Source organism: Cetorhinus maximus, chromosome 18 (assembly GCF_964194155.1).
Source record: "Cetorhinus maximus chromosome 18, sCetMax3.hap1.1, whole genome shotgun sequence".
Lineage (NCBI taxonomy): Eukaryota > Metazoa > Chordata > Chondrichthyes > Lamniformes > Cetorhinidae > Cetorhinus > Cetorhinus maximus.
Genome location: NC_135896.1, coordinates 80,771,689 through 80,794,650, shown reverse-complemented (window position 1 = coordinate 80,794,650; position 22,962 = coordinate 80,771,689). Strand labels below are relative to the sequence as shown.

At 43.0% G+C, this 22,962-nt stretch overlaps 1 protein-coding gene across 9 annotated transcripts in view; it reads right to left on the bottom strand.

Moving 5' to 3' along the window:
* rad51b (RAD51 paralog B) overlaps positions 1 to 22,962 on the bottom strand; it is a 542,458-nt gene that overhangs the window by 136,418 nt on the left and 383,078 nt on the right. For all 9 annotated transcript variants that reach the window (XM_078563054.1, XM_078563047.1, XM_078563052.1 and 6 more), the window contains one exon: positions 21,587 to 21,705. In XM_078563054.1, the coding sequence (XP_078419180.1) occupies positions 21,587 to 21,705 (119 nt within the window). The remainder of the gene's footprint in view (positions 1 to 21,586; positions 21,706 to 22,962) is intronic.

The window sequence follows — 22,962 nt, the reverse complement described above, 5'->3', positions numbered from 1 at the left end:
TGCACATCCAAATACTTCTTAAATGTTATGAGGGTTTCTGTCTCTACCACCCTTTCAGGCAGTGAATTCCAGATTCCCACCACCCTCTGGGTGAAAAAATTCTTCCTCACATCTCCTCTAAACCTCCTGCCCCTTACCTTAAATCTATGCCCCCTGGTTATTGATCCCTCCAGCAAGGGGAAAAGTTCCTTCCTGTCTACCCTATCTATGCCCTTCATAATTTTATACACCTCAATCATGTCCCCCCTCAATCTCCTCTGCTCCAGGGAAAATAACCCCAGTCTATCCAATCTGTCCTCAGAACTAAAACTCTCCAGCCCAGGCAATATCCTGGTAAATCTCCTCTGCACTCTCTCTAGTGCAATCACATCCTTCCTACAATGCAGATTCCAGAGCTGCACACAATACTCTAGCTGTGGCCTAACCAGCGTTTTATACAGTTCCAGCATAACCTCCCTGCTCTTATATTCTATGCCTCGGCTAATAAAGGCAAGTATCCCATATGCCTTCTTAACCACCTTATCTACCTGTCCCGCTACCTTAAGGAACCGGTGGACATGTACACCAAGGTCCCTCTGATCCTCAGTACTTCCCAGGGTCCTACCATTCATCGTGTATTCCCGTGCCTTGTTTGTCCTGGCCAAGTGCATCACCTCACACTTATCCGGATTAAATCCTATTTGCCACTGATCAGCCCATCTGACCAACCTGTCTATATCCTCCTGTAATCTAAGGCTATCCTCCTCACTATTTACCACCCCACCAATTTTCGTGTCATCCGCGAACTTACTAATCAACCCTCCTACATTCAAGTCTAAATCGTTTACATATACCGCAAACAGCAAGGGACCCAACACCGATCCCTGAGGAACCCCACTGGACACAGGCATCCAGTCACAAAAATACTCCTTGGCCATCACCCTCTGCTTCCTGCCACTCAGCCAACTCTGGATCCAATTTGCCAAATTGCCTTGGATCCCATGGGCTCTTACCTTTGTTGTCAGTCTCCCATGCGGGACCTTAGCAAAAGCCTTGCTGAAGTCCAAGTAGACTACATCAAATGCATTGCCCTCATCTACATACCTGGTCACCTCTTCGAAAAATTCAATCAAATTGGTCAGACATGACCTCCCTTTAACAACACTATGCTGACTGTCCTTGATTAATCCCTGCCTCTCCAAGTGTAGATTAATTCTGTCCCTCAGAATTGCTTCCAATAGTTTCCCCACCACTGAGGTTAGACTGACTGGCCTGTAGTTCCCTGGTTTATCCCTTCCTCCCTTCTTGAATAATGGTACCACATTGGCTGTCCTCCAGTCCTCTGGCACCTCTCCTGAGGCCAGAGAGGTATTGAAAATTATTGCCAGCGCCCCTGCTATCTCCTCCCTTGCCTCACTCAACAACTTGGGATACATTTCATCCGGGCCTGGAGACTTATCTACTTTTAAGCCTGCCAGATTACTTAGAACCTCCTCCCTTTCTATGCTAATTTCTTTAATTATATCACAGTTCTTCTACCTGATTTCCATACCCACGTCGTCCCTCTCACTTGTGAACATCGACACAAAGTATTTATTTAGAACCCTAACTACGTCTTCCGGCTCCACACACAAATTACCACTATGGTCCTTAATGGGCCCTACTCTTTCCCTAGTTATCCTCTTACTCTTAATGTACTTGTAAAATAACTTTGGATTTTCCTTTATTTTACCTGCCAATGTTTTTTCATGCCCCTTTTTTGCTCTCCTAATTTCCTTTTTAAGTTCCCCTCTACACATTCTATACTCCTCCAGGGCTTCCGCTGTTTTGAGCCCTCGGTATCTGCCATCTGCCTCCCTTTTCCTCTTTATCCAATCCTGTATATCCCTCGACATCCAGGGTTCCCTGGATTTGTTGGTCCCATCCCTTGTCTTTACTGGCATATGTTGGCCCTGTACTCTCCCTGTTTCCTTCTGTCTTTGCAGAGCCTGTGCTGGGGCGTGTATCACTAAACAATCCCGACATCCAAAGATGAAAGCATGCCACAGTGAACCCAGTTTAACAAATGATAACTAACCCAGCATCTAAATCTCTTCATTCAAAGCAACAACAACATGCATTAACATATAGTACCTTTAACATTGTAAAACGTTTCACGGGTTCCAAGCTCCTTCACAAGAGCAATTAACAAACCAAATCTGACACCGAGACACGTAAGAAGATATTAGGACAGGTGACCAAAAGCTTACTCAAAGCAGTAGGTTTTATGGAATGTCTTAAAGTGAGAGAGAGAGGCAGAGAGGTTTAGGGAGAGAATTCCAGAGCTTAAGGCTTATACACCTAAAGGCACAGCCACCAATGGTGTGGCAAAGGAAGTGAAAGTTGCACAAGATATCAGGATTGGAGGAACATAGAGATGTCAGTGGATTGTAGGGGTGGAGGAAGTTACAGAGATAGTGAGGGTGAGGATGGATCTTAACACAAGGGTGTGAATTTTAGACAATGGTGCTTAAGAGAGAGTGCAGGATCACTTACATTTTCAAATTTTAAATTTATCTACTTTGTAATTTTTCAATTACAAAATTCTGTAGTGCATCTGCTCTGTTTTGCTGGTGCAGACTTAGAGACCTGACTTAAGCATTAGCCATTTGTGTACTGCTCTGACCATCAATCTCACCCCCTTCCCCCACTGACATCGACCCCGACATCCCACCCTTTGCTATTTAAGGATAACACCTCTACCAATCAGAGTCCACTTGCCAACCAATCAACATTCTCTTCTCATACAGTATAAATTTGTTGTTTCCCCGACATTGACATTTTCTTCTGAATTGTCCTGATGAGTGCAAGACGAAAATCTTCGTCAAAAAATGTCCCTTTTTTCAGCAATACTCAAATTCTGTGCTACCAAACAACTATTTGCAAACCTCTTCTTATTTTTAAAGACCTCTATTAAGTCACCCTGCAACCTTTTCTTTTCTGGAGAAGAATGGTACACTGTACTCTTAGTTGTTTTCTAACCTTGAACCACAAGCCCATCCATTCCAGGGTTTACACTGAATCCTCACAGTTTTAGTTTGATTAATATTCTTTGATTGAGATGTTCCCAAATATCTTTTAGAACTTTAGGACCAACATGTTGTGGGGCTGTCAATACTAGTTGTCATTGTTGGTGTTCATACAAGGGACATGGGAAGAGGAAGTACTGAGTGGAGTTCTCTAGGACCCATACTTTCTTATTTATATAAATGACCTGGACTCAGAAACTTCATGCAAAGTGGTCAAATTTGCAACTGAGTGGAGGCTATGAAGCCAGAGGAAATAGTTGTGAAATTACAAAGCGAGTTGGACAGAATAATGACACGGGCACATCAATAGCTGAGAAAGGTTCATGCAGATAAGTGCGAAGTTCGACATCACATACATACTCTCCAACCAGTGTTGAAGCAGGAGCCATTGCATTTTTGAGGGAAGAATGGATAAATATTTGAAGCGGAGAAGGAAGGAGAGCTGTGGGGAGACAACCAGGCAGTGGGATAAGTTTTGGATTGCTACAAAAAACAGCTGGAACAAGACATGGTGAGCCAAATTACCTCATTCTGTGCTATAATGCTCCAGGATTCGATGGTCTACTAAATGCAGGATCAAGGCTTGTTGCAACATTCGCAATCCTGGGCAAGACTACTGGTTTTTCAGCACATTTAAGCTGTGATGATGGCAAGTACACAAGTTACAGCTTCACTACGTCTTACCAGATTTTTTAAAAATAAGAACATAAGGAACAATGGGAAGCCATACAGCCCCTCGGGCCTGTTCTGGCATTCAATCAAATCATGGTTGAGCTGTACCCCAACTCCATTTTCCAGCCTTTGCTCCAAATCACTTGATAACCTTATGTAACAAAAATCTATCAACTCAGTCCTGAAGGTTCCACTTGTTTCATAGCCTTTTGAGAAAGTGTTTCAAATGTTTCAGTCACCTTTCTCCATTTCCTGCTTCAGGTACCATGCCCTAAGTTGGTGACCATGGACGTCCATTGGATTGGTCCATGATTATGATTGGCAAAGTGCTGCAGTGGCTTGCTGTTGCCTTCAGTATGTTCTGACCAGGAAACTCTCCCGCTCTTATTGCGTGTCATCAGGTGCATTGGAAGGATGTACAGTCTGATAATCTACCTATTTAGCCACGTGACAAATGCACCTTCCACAGCCATTAAGTCCTGAAGTGGGACTTGAATCTGGAGCTTCTGGTTCAGAGATAGGGACGCTACCACTGCGCCACAAGACCTCTCCGCAGTCACCTTCACTACATTATTTTTTCAGCTATGAATCTTTATAACTGAGGAGACAGGTGCACGACATCACAGATAAATATTTTCTAGCTAGGGATGACCGTCAATACACTGGCCAGGATTTTCCCCTCGGCGATTTGGGGGCAGGGCCTGGTCGCCGAGGGGAAAATGACGCGGGATGACGTTGGGAGGAATTAAAATTTTTAGGAAGGCGGGCGGACAGCGAAATCAGCTGTCCGCCCGCCGACCTGTCAATGGTCAATTGAGGCCATTGACAGGCTAGTTAAAGTACTTAAAGACCTGCCTAGCCAACCTTAAGGCTGGCGGGCAGGCCAGGAGCCCCAGCAGGCTTCTGATTATTTATGAAACTTCATCCACTGGTGGGATGAAGTTTCATGTCCGTTTTGTACAAAATGAATAAAATTTATGTGTTCTTTATTAACATGTCCCATCTTGTGTGACATTGTCACTTGGGGGGGGGGGGGGGGGCAATGTTAATAATTTTTTAATGTTTCTATTTTTAAAGTTTTTTCCACTGTCAGTATTCTCCTTGAGACAGGACTTTGCCTCAGGGAGAAGTGCGTTCTTTCGCGCGCATGGACGAAAGATCGCACTTTGACAGCTGGGGAATCCCACCCCCCCACCCGCACAGGAAGCGCGCGCTATGCACTTCCTGTCGGGGATGCCGCTGGGCGGGCCTTAATTGGCCCGCCCACTTAAAGTGGAGGCGGGCCCTGTTTCACTGGCGGGGGTCGGCTACCCGCCCGCTGCCAAGCCGGTGGGGCCTGCACGCCATCTGAGGGCAAAATTCTGCCCCTTATATTTATCGACCTATTGACCAATTCTATCTGTACCTGTCTACAGTGATTCAGTGACTTGAAGTGTGAGGTGATGCATTTTGGAAGAAAGAATAGGGGGAGGCAATATAAATTTAGACTTAAGAGTGTGCAGAAACAGAAGAACCTGGGAGTGCGCGTGCAAAGATCTTTGAAGATGGCAGAACATACTGAGAGCGCGGTTAGCAAAGCATATACAAACATACGAATTAGTAGCAGGAGTAGGACATTCGGCCCCTCAAGCCTGCTCCATCATTCAGTAAGATCATGACTGATCTGATTGTGGCCTCAGCTCCGCATTCCCGCCCACCCAGGATTTCCTTTGACTCCCTTGTCAGTCAAGAATCTATCTATCTCTGGCTTAAGAATATTCAATGACCCTGCCTCCACCACTTTCTGGGAGAGTTCCAAAGACTCAAGACCCTCAGAGATAAAAAATTCTCCTCATCTATGTCTTAAATGGGAGACCCTTTATGCTTAAACTGTGTTCCCTAGTTCTAGTCTCTCCCACAAGGGGAAACATCCTTTCAGCATCCACCCTGTCAAGTCCCCTCAGGATCTTATACGTTTCAATAAGATAACCTCTCATTCATGTAAACTCCAATGGATACAGGCCCATCCTGTCCAACCTATCCTCATAAGATAACCACCCCCCCCCACCCCTCCCAGCAATCCAAGCAGTAAAAAAACTGGCTATAGAACTCTAAAGGCTTTAATGGCTGAATTTTTTTGCTTGGCCCTGGCTGCCAGGGACAAAAGCAGGATCTGACCCCACTTCAGTAGGCAGCAGCACCCAGAGCAGGCAGCATATTGCCTGCACCAACCAATTAAGAGGCCGTTGCCAAGTCTGCTGTCTAATTATATATATATAAAGCTTTGGTTAGGTCACATCTAGATGTTGTGAACAGTTCTGGTCACCACACTTTAGAATGGATGTGAGGGTCCTTGAGAGGGTGCAGAGGAGGTTTATCAGAATGGTTCCAGGGATGAGGGATTTTAGCTACAAGGTTAGGTAGGAGAAGCTGGGGTTGTTTTCCTTGGAGCAAGGAAGATTGAGAGGAGGTTTGATACAGGTATACAAGATTATGGTAAGTTTGGATTAGGTAGACAAGGGAAAACTGTTCCTATTAGCTGATGGCAAAAGGACTAGGGAACACAAATTTAAGGTTTTGGGCAAGAGATGCAGGTGGAATTTGAGGAAGTAGTGAGTGATAATGACCTGGAAAATGCTGCCTACAAAGGTGGTGGAAGGAGAGACACTGATTTCCAAAGGAAATTGGATGGGCACTTGAACAAAATAAATTTCCAGGGCTACAGGGATAGAATGGGGGAATGGGACTGACTGAATGGATTGCTCCATGGAACACCGGCATAGGCTTGATGGGCCGAATGGCTTCCTTCTTTGTCATAAATGACTCATCACTTGTCTTTCACATGAAGGCTACCCACTCTGCTGCTGGTGCTTAGGGTTGCCAATCCATCACGGGTTGTCCTGAAGTCTCCAGGATTTGAAGATTAATGTCACAGGCACTGCTAGGAGCCACCAATTGGCATTTTTAAAAATGATAAAGGGGAAACAAAAGGCCGTTTACTGATAAATCAGGAACCATTCAATTGGATAACAGTCTGTTTGGTTTCCGATTGGCTGTGGGAAAGTGGGGCACTCAGAAAATGGATATCACGGGCACCCAATGGTGGAAGTATGGGGACAGGTGGGCAAATAGAAGCCAGCCCTAATAGTGGTGCCTCACTAAAGAGAACATTAACATGTCATGGAGATGGTGGACAGAGACGAGCCAACAATATCTGTAAAAAGACATCACCAAAAAGTGCTTCCATCCTTTAAGCAACTCACATCCAATTTGCCACATCAACAGGCTATAAGCCTTACATTTTATTTAAAAGCAGCAGTAACTCAGATATAAAAATAATTTAACAACTTTAGATCTTAAGGAAATCAGGAGATGTGTGAATAGGGTGGGAACATGGAGATGAGATAGAAGATTGGCACTGATATTATTGAATGTTGGAGCAGGTTTGCGAGTTGTATGGGCTTTTCCTGCTATTTTGTTTGTTCTTATGCTGGTAATGGAATATGATTGCACCAGGGTCACTGGGACTGAGGGCGGTATGGGCTGGATTCTCCTATTGGTACATATCCGGTGGGATGGTCTGCACCATTGCATGTTCCCCCTCCTTTCTCTGCCACATTCTAGAGAGCCTTCTCCCCTTTACCAGATTTTCTGTCCTTTCATCCCTTGGACTATTCTGCTGTAACAATTTACAGCTCCTCTAGGCCCACCTTCTGTTTCTTTACTTGTCCCATTACCATCCTCTCTTGCCTTGCACAGTCGTTCCTTTTGTTATTTCATTGATCCTGCCTTCCAACCTATCGCAGACATTCCCTCTTTTCTTAAACGAAAATAAAAATACTGGAAAAACTCAGCAGGTCTGACAGCATTTGTGGAGAGAGAGACAGAGATAACGTTTTGAGTCTGTATGACTCTTCTTCAGATCTAAAGGGAGGTAGAGGTGTGGTGAAATATATACTGATTAAGGGAGTGGAACCGGTGAAGCTGGATAGAAAGCCAGCGATAGATGGAGGCAAAGGAGAGATGGCAAAAGATGTCATAAACACAAGGTCAAAGAGTAGTTAATGCTGGTTGTACTGGCTAAAGGAGGTGGTAATGGTGACATTAAGAAAGCAAAATGTGATAATGGCTGGTCCAGGGTAAGCACTCTGGAAAGTGACAGATGGCACTAGTGGGGCAGAGTGGGGAAGAAAGATTGAAAATAGGCTGAAAGCTGGGGATAAAACAATGAATGAAAATGGAAATAAATTTAAAAAGTAATAATAATGAAAATAAGTGGGGGGGAAAATTAATGGAAATTTTAAAATATATATTTAAAAAATGAATATAGAAAAAAGGGGGATGGGGATGGAGGAGAGAGATCATGGTCTGAAGTTGTTGAACTCAATGTTAAGTCCGGAAGGCTGTAGAGTGCCTAATCAGAAAATGAAGTGCTGGAGGAACAGTTTGCGTTGAGCTTCACTGGAACATTGCAGCAGGCCAAGGACGGACATGTGGGCATGAGAGCAGGATGGGGTGTTGAAATGGCAAGCGACAGGAAGGTCTGGGTCATTTTGCCTTTATTCTCTCTTTTCTTTCCTACCACCCCACCCCCACAAACCATCACCACCTTTTCAAGCCTCTGAAACAGTTTACAAACTGTTAAATCTCTAACTTCTTCTAGTTCTGATGAAAGGTCATCAACCTGAAACATTAACTCGGTTTCTTTCTCCACAGAAGCTATCTGACCTGCTGAGTATTTCCAGAATTTTGTTTTTTTTAATTTCAGATTTTCAATATTCATGGTATTTTGCTTTGATTTTATATGACATGCACGTTCCTTTCCCAAGTTTAAAGATGGAGGACCCAAACCAGTTAATCCACAAGGCTGGGCGGATTCTCGTTAATTGAGGATTAATGAAGTTAAAGCTTTCTCTGATGGAGATGGTGTGTTTAAGATGTTAATAGATGTGTTTGACCAGTAATGTGTTTTACAACTGGTCTGATGGGTCAATTTGGCCTCTCTAAATAAAGCCCATTGTTTTATGAGTTCCTGTGATTCAGACAGTCAAGCAACAACTCATCAGCTAATTGTGAGTGACCTGTAAACGTGGCAAAGTAGGCCATTAAGAAAAATCCTTGAAGAAACTGCTTTTTTAAAGGGGATTAAAGGAATAAAACCCAAGTGTCCAGACTTTCTGCTGCAGTGCCAATACAGTATTAGGTGAATTGGAGTCTGAGAAGGGTGGTTTACAAGAGACCATCTCAAAGGTTCATAAGAATATAGGAAGATGACATGGCCATTCAGCCTCAGGGGACTGTCCCACCATTCAGTTAGATCAAGGGCGATTTAGTACCTTAACTCAATCTATTCGCAATATTTACTTAACCCTTAACAATTTTGTCTAACAAAAATCTCTCTGAAGAAGAGTCATATGGACTCAAAACGTTAACTCTGTCTTTCTCTCCGCAGATGGTTAGACCTGCTGAGTTTTTCCAGCATTTTCTGTTTTTGTTTCAAAGATCTATCAATGTCAGTTTTAGTTTTCAATTGACTCCCACTGTCAAAAAACTTTTTGAGGGGACAGAGTTCCAGATTTCCACTACCCTTTATGTGTTTCATGACATCACCCTTGAATAGAGGGATGGAGGACTGCAAGCAGGAGTAACAAGGGGTCCGTTACGGCAGAGGTGGGGAACATTATTTTAACCCTAACCTACCAATTAAGATCAACATCGAAATGCAGGAAAATGTGGACCATTTTCCATATCTTGGCAGCCTTCTCTCGAAGATAGTAGACATTGCCACCAATGTGCCAGCTTAGCCTTTGGCTGGCTGAGGAAAAGAGTTTTTTAGGACCAGGGTATCAAACCCGGGACTGAGGTCATGGTTCACAGTGCAGCAGTGATCCTGTGTTCCTACATGCTTCGGAGGCTTGGACAACCTGCAACAGACACCTCAAAGCACTGAAGAAGTACCATCAGCGGTCCTTCACAAGACTCTCCAAATCTGGTGGCAAAAAAGGTGGTCCAACAGCAAAGTCTTCTCACAAACCAATGTGACCAGCATCGAGGAGCTAATCATTCAAAACCAGCTCTGCTGGGGAGGACATGTTATTCGTGTGCCTAATACCAGACTCCCGAGGCTCCCAGGAGAACAGCAGATATGCCTTGTTCTCAAAGCATCCCTGAAGAGGTCAAACAGCCCTGCCGACTCACTGGAAGCAAAGAATTACAGAATTGTTGCAGCACAGAAGGAGGTCATTCAGCCCATTGTGTCAGCGCTGGCTTTCTGTGGGAGCAATTTACTGAGTGGCACTCCCTCACCTTCTTCCCGCAGCCCTGCACATTCTTCCTTTTCAGATAACAATCCAATCCTTCTTGAATGCCTTGATTGAACCAGCCTCCACACACTCAGGCAGTGTATTCCAGGTCCTAGCCACTTGCTGTGTGAAAATGTGTTTCCTCCTGTCGCCAATGCTTCTTTTGCCAACCTGTGGATGTACTGTACTTAGATTTCCAAAGGCATTTGATTAAGTGCCACATCAAAGGTTATTCCAGAAAATAAAAGCTCACGGTGTAGCGGGTGACATATTGGCATGGATAGAAGATTGGCTAGCTAGCAGGAAGCAGACAGTAGACATAAATGGGTCTTTTTCAGGTTGGCACGATGTGACGAGTGGTGTGCCACAGGGATCAGTGCTGGGGCTTCAACTTTTTAAAATGTATATAAATGACTTGGATGAAGGGACCGAAGGAATGGTTGCTAAATTTGCTGATGACACAAAGATAGGTGGGAAAGTAAATTGTGAAGAGGACATAAGGAGGCTACAAAGGGACATAGTTAGGTTAAGTGAGTGGTCAAAGATCTGGCAAATGGAGTATAATGTGGGCAAATGTGAAATTGTTAATTTTCGCAGGAAGAATAAAAAAGAAGCTGATTATCTAAATGGTGAGAGATTGCAGAACTCTGAGATTCGGAGGGATCTGAGTGTCCTCGTACATGAATCACAAAAGGTTAGTATGCAGGTACAGCAAGTAATTAGGAAAGCTACTAGAATGTTATCGTTTATTGTGAGGGGAATTGATTACAGATGTAGGGAGGTTATGCTTCAGTTGTACAGGGCACTAGTGAGATCACATCTGGAGTACTGTGTACAGTATTGGTCTCCTTATCTAAGGAAATATGTAAATGCATTAGAAGCAATTCAGAGGAGGTTTACCAGACAAATACCAGGAATGGGTGGGCTGTCTTATGAGGAAAGGTTGGACTTACTCTTCTAAACTCAAGTGAATGCAAGAGGTGACTTGATTGAGACCTTTAAGATCCTGAGGGGTCTTGGCAGGGTGGATGTGGAGAGCATATTTCCTCTTGTGGGAAAATCTAGAACTAGGGGTCACTGTTTAAAAATAAAGGGTCACTCATTTAAGACAAAGATGGGGAGAATTTATTTCTCTCAGATGGTCATGAGTCTTTGGAACACTCTTCCTCAAAAGGTGGTGGAAGTAGAGTCTTTGAATATTTTTGAGGCAGAGATAGATAGATTTTTGATTAACAAGGAGGTGAGAGGTTATCAGGGGTAGGCAGGAATGTGGGGTTGAGGTTACAATCAGTCAGCCATGATCTTATTGAATGGTGGAGCAGGCTTGAGGGGCCAATTGACCTACTCCTGCTACTAATTAGTATGTTCATATGTACGCATGTACCTTAAATCTGTGCCCTCTTGTTCTCAATCCTTCCACCTATGAGAACAGTTTTTCCCTATCTACTCTGTTAGGACACCTCATGATTTTGAATATCTTTATCAGATCTCCTCCCAACCTTCTCTTCTCCTTTCCTTTGCTATCTGGCATGGCCTGTGACCAACCCAAATGGAGAATGTTCATTTGGGAAGGTACTGAACATACTGAAAGACTGTTGAGAATATGCAGAGGTGAAGTTGAGGCAGAGAGAGCAAACAAATGTCCAAACAACTCATCTACCCAACCGTTCCAGCAGCACTGCACGTGGCAGAGTCTGCAGATCACGCCTTGGACTTATCAGCCATCTCAGGATCCGTCAAACTGTAGTAGAAACAAGTCATCCTCGAGCCCTCTGCCTAACAAGTTGAATTTTTATCTCCAGCTGAAAGAGCAGACGGCACCTCGGTTTAATGCCTCATTCAAAAGACATTGGGCTGGATAGGGCCGGTGCCCGCCCCACCACCTTCCCACTCACCCCCAAAATCCGCAGCCCACCCACCATATTCAAATAAGTATTCATGGGTCAATTAGGCTCGTTACCAAGCCAACTGACCCTGATAACATGCTGCCCACACCATACAACTTTAGGCATGGGCAGCTGGGCAGGAGCGGGTCCCCTGATTTATTAAAAAGTTCTTCAAAGGGCAGGAAGGAAGGTGGTTTCACTTTTCAGGAGCTGCCCTTTGCAGATCGCGGGCGGCCCCCCTAAAATCAAACTCCCCCTTCGTTCCTACCCACCTGCAGCCTTAAACCCACTCCCTCCCCACACCCTGACCCCCCTCCTCTCCTATTTTATTTAGCCCAATACCTCTGACCACACAGCATTCCCTTACTACTTACTGCATTGTGAGCGTCATCCTAGATTATGTGCTCAAGTCTCTGGAGTAGGAGTTAATTTGTTTTTTTAAATACTGGGGTTCACCCATAAAAAGATGTTGCTGCTAGCAGCATCTTCCATCTTTTGCTTTCACTTATGGCTCATCGGAAGTGAGGACCATGTTATTAAGAAGCACTTTTGCTATCTCACCTTGTTCTAGATCGGCCTCAGAAGCCTCTTCGATCTTGGTGGTGGTGAATACTCAGGCAGAGGCAGACCCAGGGTGATACATGAAGTCCATAAGATAACAATTTGCATTTATGTAGCGCTTTTAATGCAGCTAAATGTCCCAGAGTGGAAATGGTAACCATCAACCAACAGGGTAGAGGAGGCAAAAAACTTTTATAAGTTTAAAAAGAATACATTTGGATGTTGTGGTTTCCTTTCTGCACCATATCTAATTGCAAACATCTTTAAAAACCTGAGCACTTAAGTAACAGTTGCGTTTCCTGACTCCAGCTTAGGAAGGAAATATTTTGGTTCCAAGAGTGTGGCTAATTATGTTCCTGTACTTTGTGAGAACTCTTGGTAGTTGCCTTTGAATTTCTGGTGATTTTTCAGCTCACCAATCTGACCATACCCAGAAGTGAGATACAAAACTCCGCTATTCTCGAGGGGAAATGCAGAGAAGAATAAATATTTGAACGTTTTTCACCTTCTGTTTTGTTGGGGAGCTTTTATAACACAGTAACTTATATTTTGCACCTATAACATAATAAAACATCCCAAGGACTTCATGGGAGCATTATAAAACAAAACATGACACTCAACCACACAAGCAGTTAATAGGTCAGATGACCAAAATCTTGGTCAAAGAGATAGGTTTTAAAGAGTGTTTTAAAGGAGGAAAGTGATGTAGTGAGGCGGAGTGGTGTAGGTAGGGAATTCCAGAGCTTTGGGTTTAGGAAACTGAAGGCATAGCCACCAATGGTGGTGCGATTAAAATCAGAGATGCTCAAGAGACCAGAATTAGAGGAGCGCAGTATCTCAGAGGGTCATAGGCTAGAGATTGCTGAAATAGGGATTGGCAAGACCTTAGAAGGATTTGAAAACAAGGATGAGAATTTTAAAATCAAAACATTGCTTGACCAGAGCCACTGTAGGTCAGCGAGCACAGTTTACTATGGGCATCAAGCGAGGGTACGAATGGAGTCAGATATGATGCATCCTGTGGTTGAACAGCTTGCCAGTACTCGCTATTTATAAACAATGGCCATTTGAATGAGGTAACAAAGAGCCATATCACAGCAAGAGTCAAACACCTTCAGATGAAAGTTATTTAAAAATAAATATTTACATGTGAGTGTATATAGATATAGGGATAGGTAGGTGCAGGTTATATGTGCATCTATAGGTAGAGGCATACGTGTATAAAAACCCCATGATGGATGTATATGCGTATATGCAGATGAGTCTGTGTGCACAGGAAGTACATGTGTGTGTTGATGTGTGCATAGAGACAGTGTCACACTAGTGACCTCTCTTCAGGTCTATCTTCTTTAATTCAGTCTCAGGATGTGGGAATCATTGGTAAGGCTGGCTTTGAGTAAGTGGTTGTGGGGCTTCTTCCTGAATCAATGGTAACTGACTGATACACCTGAGTGATTTGCTGGGCCAGCTCAGAGGGCAGTTAAAAGTCAACAAGGTCGGTGTGGGACTGGAGTCACCCATAGGCCAGACTGAGTAAGGACAGCAGGTTCCTTCCCTGAAGAACATCAGTGAACAAGCTGATTTTTTAAAACAACAATCACTTTCACTGATAGCACCACTTCACTTGCAGAATTTAAAAAATTGGTTCAAATTCTCAAACTGTCATGGGTGGGATCTGAACTCATGTTCTCCAGAGTATATGTCCAGTAACATAAGCACTACATTAGCATGCAGCAGTGAAGCAGTTGAGTTACTGGGCCAGTAATCCAGAGGCCTGTCCCATACCAAATGTTCCTTTAGAGATGTCAATAAGTCTGCTGTTTATTTTTAGCAGGATCTGTTTTTATTTCAGATTTGCAGCATTTGTACTTTTTCTTTCCATATGCCTCTATGTCTCTGGGTGATTTTTTTGTTCCCCGGAGTTAAGTAATGTCTTGATACAGCTCAGACTACAGTTTGCATTCTTTAGCAGATTAGAGTGCAAATTGCTCCTTGCCTGGGATCTTTCCCCAAGAGCACTTTGGTATAAAATTACATCGATTATAATTCATTTCCCGTGGCATTGCTCTCAGACAAAAAAGTTAAAACAAAACACTTAGTGGTACATTATATTGTCTGCAAATCAGAAAAAGCCCCAAGTATAAAATTACATCTATTAAATGCATTTACCAGCAATGTGGGCTCATTACAAAGCTCTGCTGCACAAACACAGAGATCACAACCAGAGACTGCCTTCTGTAATTACAGTAAATGACTAAAGGGTACTCCCCGGCCAATTTTTCTTTTCTAAAATCTCCCTTTGCCCATGAAGTAGTAGCACTCACACCTCTGAATCAGGAGGCCGTGGGGTCAAGTCCCAATCTAGAGATTTGATGATATAATCTAAGATAACAATCCAGTGAAGTACCGAAGGAGCATGGCACTGTCGGAGGTACTGTCTTTCAGATGAGATGTTAAACTAAAGTCCAATCTGCAATCTGCTCTCCCAGGTGGAGAGGAAGATTCCATGGCATTATTTTACAGAAGAGCAAGGGAGTTCTCCTCAGTGCCTTAACGAATATCCAATCAACACCATGAAAAACAGATGATCTGGTCAACATCACATTGCTATTTGTGGGAGCTTGCAATGTGCAAATTGGCTGCCCATTTCCTATATTATTGCAGTGGCCACACTTCAACAATACCTAATTGGCTGGAATGTGATTTGGGATATCCTAAGGTCATGAAAGGTGCTATATAAATGCAAGTCTTTCTTGTTTATAGGTAGATTGTTTCACTGGCGAGTCCCGTAGCACATGACGAACACTGGTCATTCTGCATAAGTGAGTTCAGATACACAATTTTATAGCAGAGGGCATCTCAGCCAAGCCCAATGTACATGCATTTTTCAGCTGTCTTCTCTTGACAGTGAAGAGAGAAGTGACATCTGGCTGATTTTGCCCATTCCTAAACAAATGGTGCTGAGGCCAAGTGTTCTCAAGCTAAAAACAGCCAACTAAACACAGACTAGGGAATCAGTTCCTGGGCTTTCTGTTGTTGATGGACAGGGAGGGACCTGGCCAAGGACGGATTTGAAAACAAGGATGAGAATTAAAAACTGACATGTTGCTTCACCAGAAGCCAGTGGTCAGTGATCACAGGGTGGATGGGCGAATGGGATTTCACGCGAGTTAAGATGCAGGCAATAGGGTTTTGGATGAATGTGGGAGACCAGCCAGGAGTGCACTGGAATAACCAACTCTGGAGGTAACAAAGGCATTGATGAGGATTTCAAGTAGCAGATGAGCTGCAACAGCAGCGGAGTCAAGTGTACGTTGCTGTTGCTGGGTGAGAATGTGGAATTCAATGCATTGACACATTCACATTGAATTACATATAGTGTACAGCACATAAACATGTCATTTTTCACCTTCAACACCTCTTTGTTCTTTTGTCTGTGACATCTTTTGGGTTATCTCCTTCTATCACTGCTTGCTTGTCCCAACAACGCCCCCCACCCTTAAACCAGCTTATATTTCACCCCTCTCCTATTTTTATTTAGTTCTGTTGAAGGGTCATGAAGGCTCGAAATGTTGACTGTACTCTTCTCCGCTGATGCTACCAGACCTGCTGAGTTTTGCCAGGTATTTTTTATTTTGGATTTCCAGCATCCGCAGTTTTTTTTTTGTTTTTATTTTTGTTTTTATCATTTGGCTCTGTTGTTCAATGCCAGTGTTTATATTCCACAAGAGCCTCCTCCCACACTAATTCACTCACTCTATTAACATAATTGTTTATTTTTTGCATCCATATGTGCTTATCCAGCTTCCCCTTAAATGCCTCTATGCTATTCACCTCAACTATTCCTTATGATAGTTCCACATTCTAACCACTCTCTGCCTAAACACTTCCTCCTGAATTTCCTACTGTATTTATTAATGACTGTCTTATATTTATGGCCCCTAGTTTGATCTTCCCCAAAAGTGAAAACATCTTCTCTATGTCTGCTCTATCAAAACCCTTTATCATTTTAAGATCTCTATTAACTTGTCCTTTCTAGAGAAAAGGGCTCCAGACTGTTAAGCCTTTCCTTATAGTTATTTAATGGGAGACTTGATGCATACATGAGGGAGAAGGGAATAGAACACACAGAGTGGGACAAGGAAATTGAAGTTGGAGGACGCACAGAGCAGTTGTGCCAAATGATCTGTTTCTGTACTGCAGATTCTATGTAAGGATCAGTTGCAATTGTTCCAGTACTGCAGCTTGCCAGCACGATTGTCACCCAAGAAAAATGGCTACTTAGGTTAGGTATTGGCGGGTGCCTGGTGCAGTGTACTCCAGTTAAGATAGAAGGAAGTCTACCATTGTGCAGCATGTGCAGCTATTTGCAATGTTCGCTCTTCCTCTTTAAGCCACAATCGGCATGCTTTGCTCAGGTTAGTTAAAGGCTGATCGATCCTGGCAAATTGAGGTCAGCCTGGCTTTCTTTATGTAATGAAAATTAGAAACTAATTTTTTTGAGGTCAATGAGAGGTGGATTGGTCTATGATCAATTAAACCTTATCTTGTGCTCTCAATCACACAGTGTGTGTAGCAGCTCCGAAGCATACTGAAAAGAGCGCTTCACTTTGTAAATAGTGATCTTATCTCTCAGAAACCAGCAATTTACCTGCAATCATGATGTGTGCACAATAACCCCATCATTTTAGATCACATGGAGAAAGCTACTGCAAACTCTGTTTGAGCTGTGACAATCTCAAGCCTGGATCATTAGCAAGAATGTGATCAATGCCAGAGTTACAACATGCTTGGCCCATGTGTTTCACATAAACGCTATTGTCATTTTCTGGGGTCACTTTAATAATGAGGACGAGCCCTCTGTGCAGCAAACACCTCCACCTAGAATCTTTTCCCATTTGGAGTTAAGGAATGTCTGCACATCACAAGTCCCTGCCAGAATAGAGGTGATTGGGTTACCCCGACCCCTGTTAATCACGTCTAGAGACTGCACTGCTGTCAGTGACTGGAATTGGTTTTATGCACATAATTTGTGTAATTTAACTATCATTCACTCACTGCATATTATTGGAGAAACCACCTTGCTTTTGTTGGAAAATGTTACTGTAGCTTCCGTCATAAATTCTGTTTGCTGTAGTTCACAGATACTTTTTTTGTATAGATCTGTTTGCGTGTCTGTCTTACCATAGGTACTAGATGGCCTTCAACTCACTGAATGACACAATGGCATCAATAAACATTCCGGTAGGAGGTGCCATTCTGCCCGAGGATCACACAATTAGCTGTAGGTTTGTGAAGCATTGCCTTGTGGCTAAAGAGCTTAGAAAGGTTCTGTGACCTCAAGGGGCCCATCATCAAGCTTCAGTGTAAACATTAGCAACATAGTGCTGTAAAGAGCAGCTTGAGTGAAAAATGCACTAGCAATGTGCACAATGAACCATATGACAGCACTGAAGTCCAACATGGAGCTAGCAGCAGCTCCAAGGACATACACAATCCCCCACAATCAAGGCCCTAGAATCATAGTGTGGTTACAGCACAGAAGGAGCCCATTTGGCTGTCGTGTCTGTGCTAACTCCCTGCAAGAGCAACTCAGCTAGATCCACTCCCTTGTGCTTTCCTCATAGCCCTGCAAATTTTCACTCTTCAGATAATTATACAACTCTCCTTTGAAAGCAATCTATGACTCTGCCTCACCACCCCTCAGGCAGTGCATTCCAGGTCCTAACTGCTTGCTGCTTAAAAAACTTTTCCTCATGTCCCCATTGGCCCTTTTGCTAATCATCTTAAATCAGTGTCCTTAAGTTCTCAACTCTTTCACCAATGGGAACAGTTCTCCCTATCTGCTCTGTTTAGACTCCTCATGATTTCAACACCTCCATAAAATCTCCTCTCAACCTCTCTTCTCCAAGGAGAATCACCCCAGCTTCTTCAGTCTATCCATATAACTGAAGTCCCTCAACCCTGGAACCATCCTCGTGAATCTTTTCTGCACCCGCTCTAAAAGATTCACATCATAACAAAAAAAGCGGTGCCTAGAACTGGACACAATACTCCAGTTGAGGCCAAACCAATGTTTTCATATAGGTTCATCATAACGCCATTGCTTTTGTATTCTAAGCTTCATTTTATGAAGACCATGTTCCTTTTTAATCATTTCCTCAACTTATCCTGATATTCCAACAATTTGTGCACATATAGACTCAGATCTCCCTGTTCCTGCACTCCCTTTTGAAAGGCACCCTTTATTTTATATTCTCTCTCTCCTTGCTTTTCACACCAAAATCAATCATTTCACTTTTCTGCATTAAATGCCAGGCATCCACCCATTCCACCAGTCTGTCCTGAAGTCTTTCACTACCCTCCTCTCAGTTCACAATACTTCCAAGCTTTGTGTCATCTACAAATTTTTAAATTGTGCCCTGTACACACATTTGTACATCAAGAAAAACAGCATTCCTAGTGCTAATCCTTGGGAACGCCATTGTATACCTTCCTTGAGTCCAGAAACAACCATTTCAACACTACTCTCTGTTTCCTGCCACTCAGCTAACTTCGTATCTATGCAACCACTCTCCCTTTTATTCCATTGGCTTCAACTTTGTGCCACTTTATCAAACGCCTTTTAGAAGTCCAACAGCAAACACCACATCAACCATATTAGAAATAAAAACAGAAAATGCTGGAAAAACTCAGCAGGTCTGACAGCACCTGTGGAAAGAAAAACAGAGTTGACGTTTCAAGTCTGTATGACCCTTCTTCACCGCTGAGCATCAACCGTATTATCCTGATCAACCCTCTCTGCTGCCTCATCAAAAAACTCAATCAAGTTAGTTAAACATGATTTGCCTTTAACAAATTTGTGCTAGCTTTCCTTAATTAATGTACGCTTTGGATTACCGTTTCTGAAAGCTTTCCCATTATTGAGTTAAACTGACTGGTCTGTAGTTGCTGGGCTTAACCTTACACCCTTTGTTGAACAAGGACATAAAATCTGTAATTCTCCAGTTCTCTGGCACCATCCCTGTATCTAAGGAGGATTGTAAGATTATGGACATGCCTCCCCAATTTCTGCCCTCACTTCCTTCAGTATCGTTGGGTGCATCCCATCTGGTTTTGGTGGCTTATCAACTTTAAGTACAGCTAGCCTTTCTAATACCTTTTCTTCATCAATTTTTAGCCCATCCCGTGTTTCAATTACCTGCACTTTCAGTCTGACTTTGGGAGTGTTTCCTTCATTGGTAAAGATTGATGCAAAGTACTCATTTAGTATCTCATCCATGCCCCCTGCCTCCATGCATAAGCCCCTTTTTTGGGTCCTAATGGGCCCCACCCTTGAGCTTACTACCTTTTTACTATTTACATATCCAAAGACGACTTGTGGATTCCCTTTTATATTAGCTGCCAGTCTCTTCTAAAACTCTCTTTGCCCCTCATTTCCTTTCTCATTTCCCCTTTGAACTTTCTGTATTCAGCCTGGTTCTCACTTGTGTTATCAACCTGACATTTGTCATACATACCCTTTTCCTACTTCAGATTACTGTCTATCTCTTTTGTCATCCAGGGAGCTCTGGCTCTACCTACTTTCCCCCTCATGGGAATGTACCTCGACTGTACCCAAACCACCTCCTCTTGCCAGCCCATTGCTTCATTATAGCTTTGCCTGCCAATCTTTGATTGCAATTGACCTGGCTCAGATCCCTTCTCACCCTACTGATATTGGCCCTCCTCCAATTAAGTATTTTTACTCTAGGTTGCTCCTTGTCCTTTTTCATAGCTAACCTAAATATCACAGTTCTCTAAATGTTACCCATCTGATACTTGATCCATTTGACACATTTCCAAGTTCAAGTTAATTCAGAAGAACTCCCCTGCTCTTCTTCAAATAGTGCCACTGGACCTTTTACACCCACATGAGAGGCCAGTCAGAACCTTGGTTTAAAGTCTCATATGAAAGATAGCATCTCTAACAGTGCAGGACTCCCTCAGTACTGCCATTGTACTCGTTCAGTTTAGTTTATGGGCTTAAGTATCTACAGTGGGCCTTGAACCCATGACCTTCTAACTCAGAGACTTAAGTGCTATACACTGGGCCACAGCTGATATATGACAATTATGGGGTCATTAGGTAAACACTGGAGTAAAAATATTAAAGAATATTATAGGAAATGAAGTATCACCACATCCAATTCCTCTTAATTCAAATTGTCTGATAATTCAATTACTTTTTTTTTACAATAAACGACTGAAATACCAAAAGTATACTAAAAGAAAAGATTCGCATTTCTGTAGCACCTTTCATGACCTCAGGGCATCTCAAAGCACTTTACAGGCAAATAAATACTTTTGAAATCCAGAAACTGTAGTAGTGTAGGAAACACAGCAGTGAATTTGAGCACAGCAAGATCCCACAAATAGCAGTCTGATAATGACCAGATAATCTGTTTAGTAATGTTGATGAAGAATAAATATTGGCCAAAACATCAGGGAGAACTCCCTTGCTCTTCTTTGGAATATTATATTGCCTCTGTTTTTAACTTGAGAGAGCAGAAGGGGCCTCGGTTTAACATCTCATTTGAAAGATGGCATTTCCTGCAGTACAGCACTCACTCAGTAATCCCCTCGAGTGTCAGCTTGGGTTATGTGCTCAAATCTCTGGAGTGGAGTTTGAACCCATGATCTTTTGACTCAGAGGTAAGGGTGATATCACTAGTTTTGGCAATGCAGCTAGCACAAGTATGATAGGCCAAGTATCCCCCTTCTGCCCTGAAATCTATAAGACTGCCATTCTGAGATCTTGCACGTATAGTTTATCAAAGGATGTGGTGCCTTTAAGAAAGGGCAGAAAATTGTCTCTCTGAGTTCGTGACACTTAGTTACACCTGATTAATGTGCCTTTGTGAGTTACAAAATCGGTGGATAAACAGGAACCCAGTCTGATTGAGAGCTAAATAGCACACCCTTACAGCTTATCGCAATCTGCACTCAAGAGTTTTCCTTCACTCTGACTCCTAACAGCTCTCCGTGCTGTGCCTGCCTATCTCCCCCTGTGGTTGGGTTCTTGAAATTTGTGCGGCAACCCACAATGACAAGAGGCTTTGCTTCCTCCGCCTTTGCTCTCAGCTGCTGCGAACCTCACCTGCCTGCTGTGGTAATCCAGATACTGCATGATGAGCCTGGTGTTGACACTGTGGCTCCACGTGTTACCCAGGGCTGCTGTTGCATAGCCTGTTTCCCCATCAGGGCTTACCCTGCAATCTGCAAAGGCAAAACACAGAAAGCAGTTCAATAGAAGCCAAGCAAGCATGCTTTACTTTAAGCAAAATACTGCGAATGCTGGAGATTTGAAATAAAAGCAGAAAATGCTGGAAAAACTCAGCCGGTCTGACAGCATCTGTGGAGAAACAGGGTTAACATTTCAAGTCCACATGACCCTTCTTCGGAGCTAAAGAGAAGTGTGATGACATTTACTTTTACTTAAATTAAATTTACTTTTAACTCCTCATTTCTTTTATTTTGTATTGGGGGTAAGGGAATGAGACATTTTTCATATCAGCATCAAGTACTTCCTAGGTCAGGCTTAGAATAGGTTACATGCAAAGTAAAGAAGGAAGAAAGGACTTTCATTTACATCATGCCTTTCACGATCTCAGCACTTCACAGACAATTAAATATTTCTATGAACTGTAGTCACCTTGTAATAATGTGGGAAAAATAGCAGCCAATTTGCACACAAGTTCCCACAAACAACGATGTGATAATGACCAGCTAATCTGTCTTTTTAGGTGTTGAGGGATAAATATCGGCCAAGACATCAAGTAGAACTCTCCTCCTCTACATCATATACAACAAGTTATATTTATATAGTGCCTTTAATGTTATAAAACGTCCCAAGGCACTTCATAGGAGCATTATAAAACAAAATATGACACTGAGCCACATAAGGAGATGTGAGGTCAGATAACCAAAGCTTGGTCAAAGAGGTAAAAACAAAAAACTACTGCGGATGCTGGAAATCCAAAACAAAAACACAATTACCTGGAAAAACTCATCAGGTCTGGCAGCATCGGCAGAGAAGAAAAGAGTTGACGTTTCGAGTCCTCATGACCCTTCAGTTCTGCTGAAGGGTCATGAGGACTCGAAACGTCAACTCTTTTCTTCTCCGCCGATGTTGCCAGACCTGCTGAGTTTTTTCAGGTAATTCTGTTTTTGTTTTGGTCAAAGAGGTATGTTTTAAGGAGTGTCTTAAAGAAGGCAAGTGAGGCAGAGAGGTTTAGGGAGTGAATCCTAGAACTTAGAGCCTAGGTACGAAGGTACGGACACCAATGGTGCAGCAATTAAAATGGGGGATGCTCAAGAGACCAGAATTAGAGGAGCACAGATATCTCAGAGGGCTGTGGGGCTGGAGGGAATTGCAGAGATGGTGTGGGAGGGATGTGTGGTGAGGGCGAGACCATGGAGGGATTTGAAAGTAAGGATGAGAATTTTAAAATCAAGACATTGCTTGACCAAGAG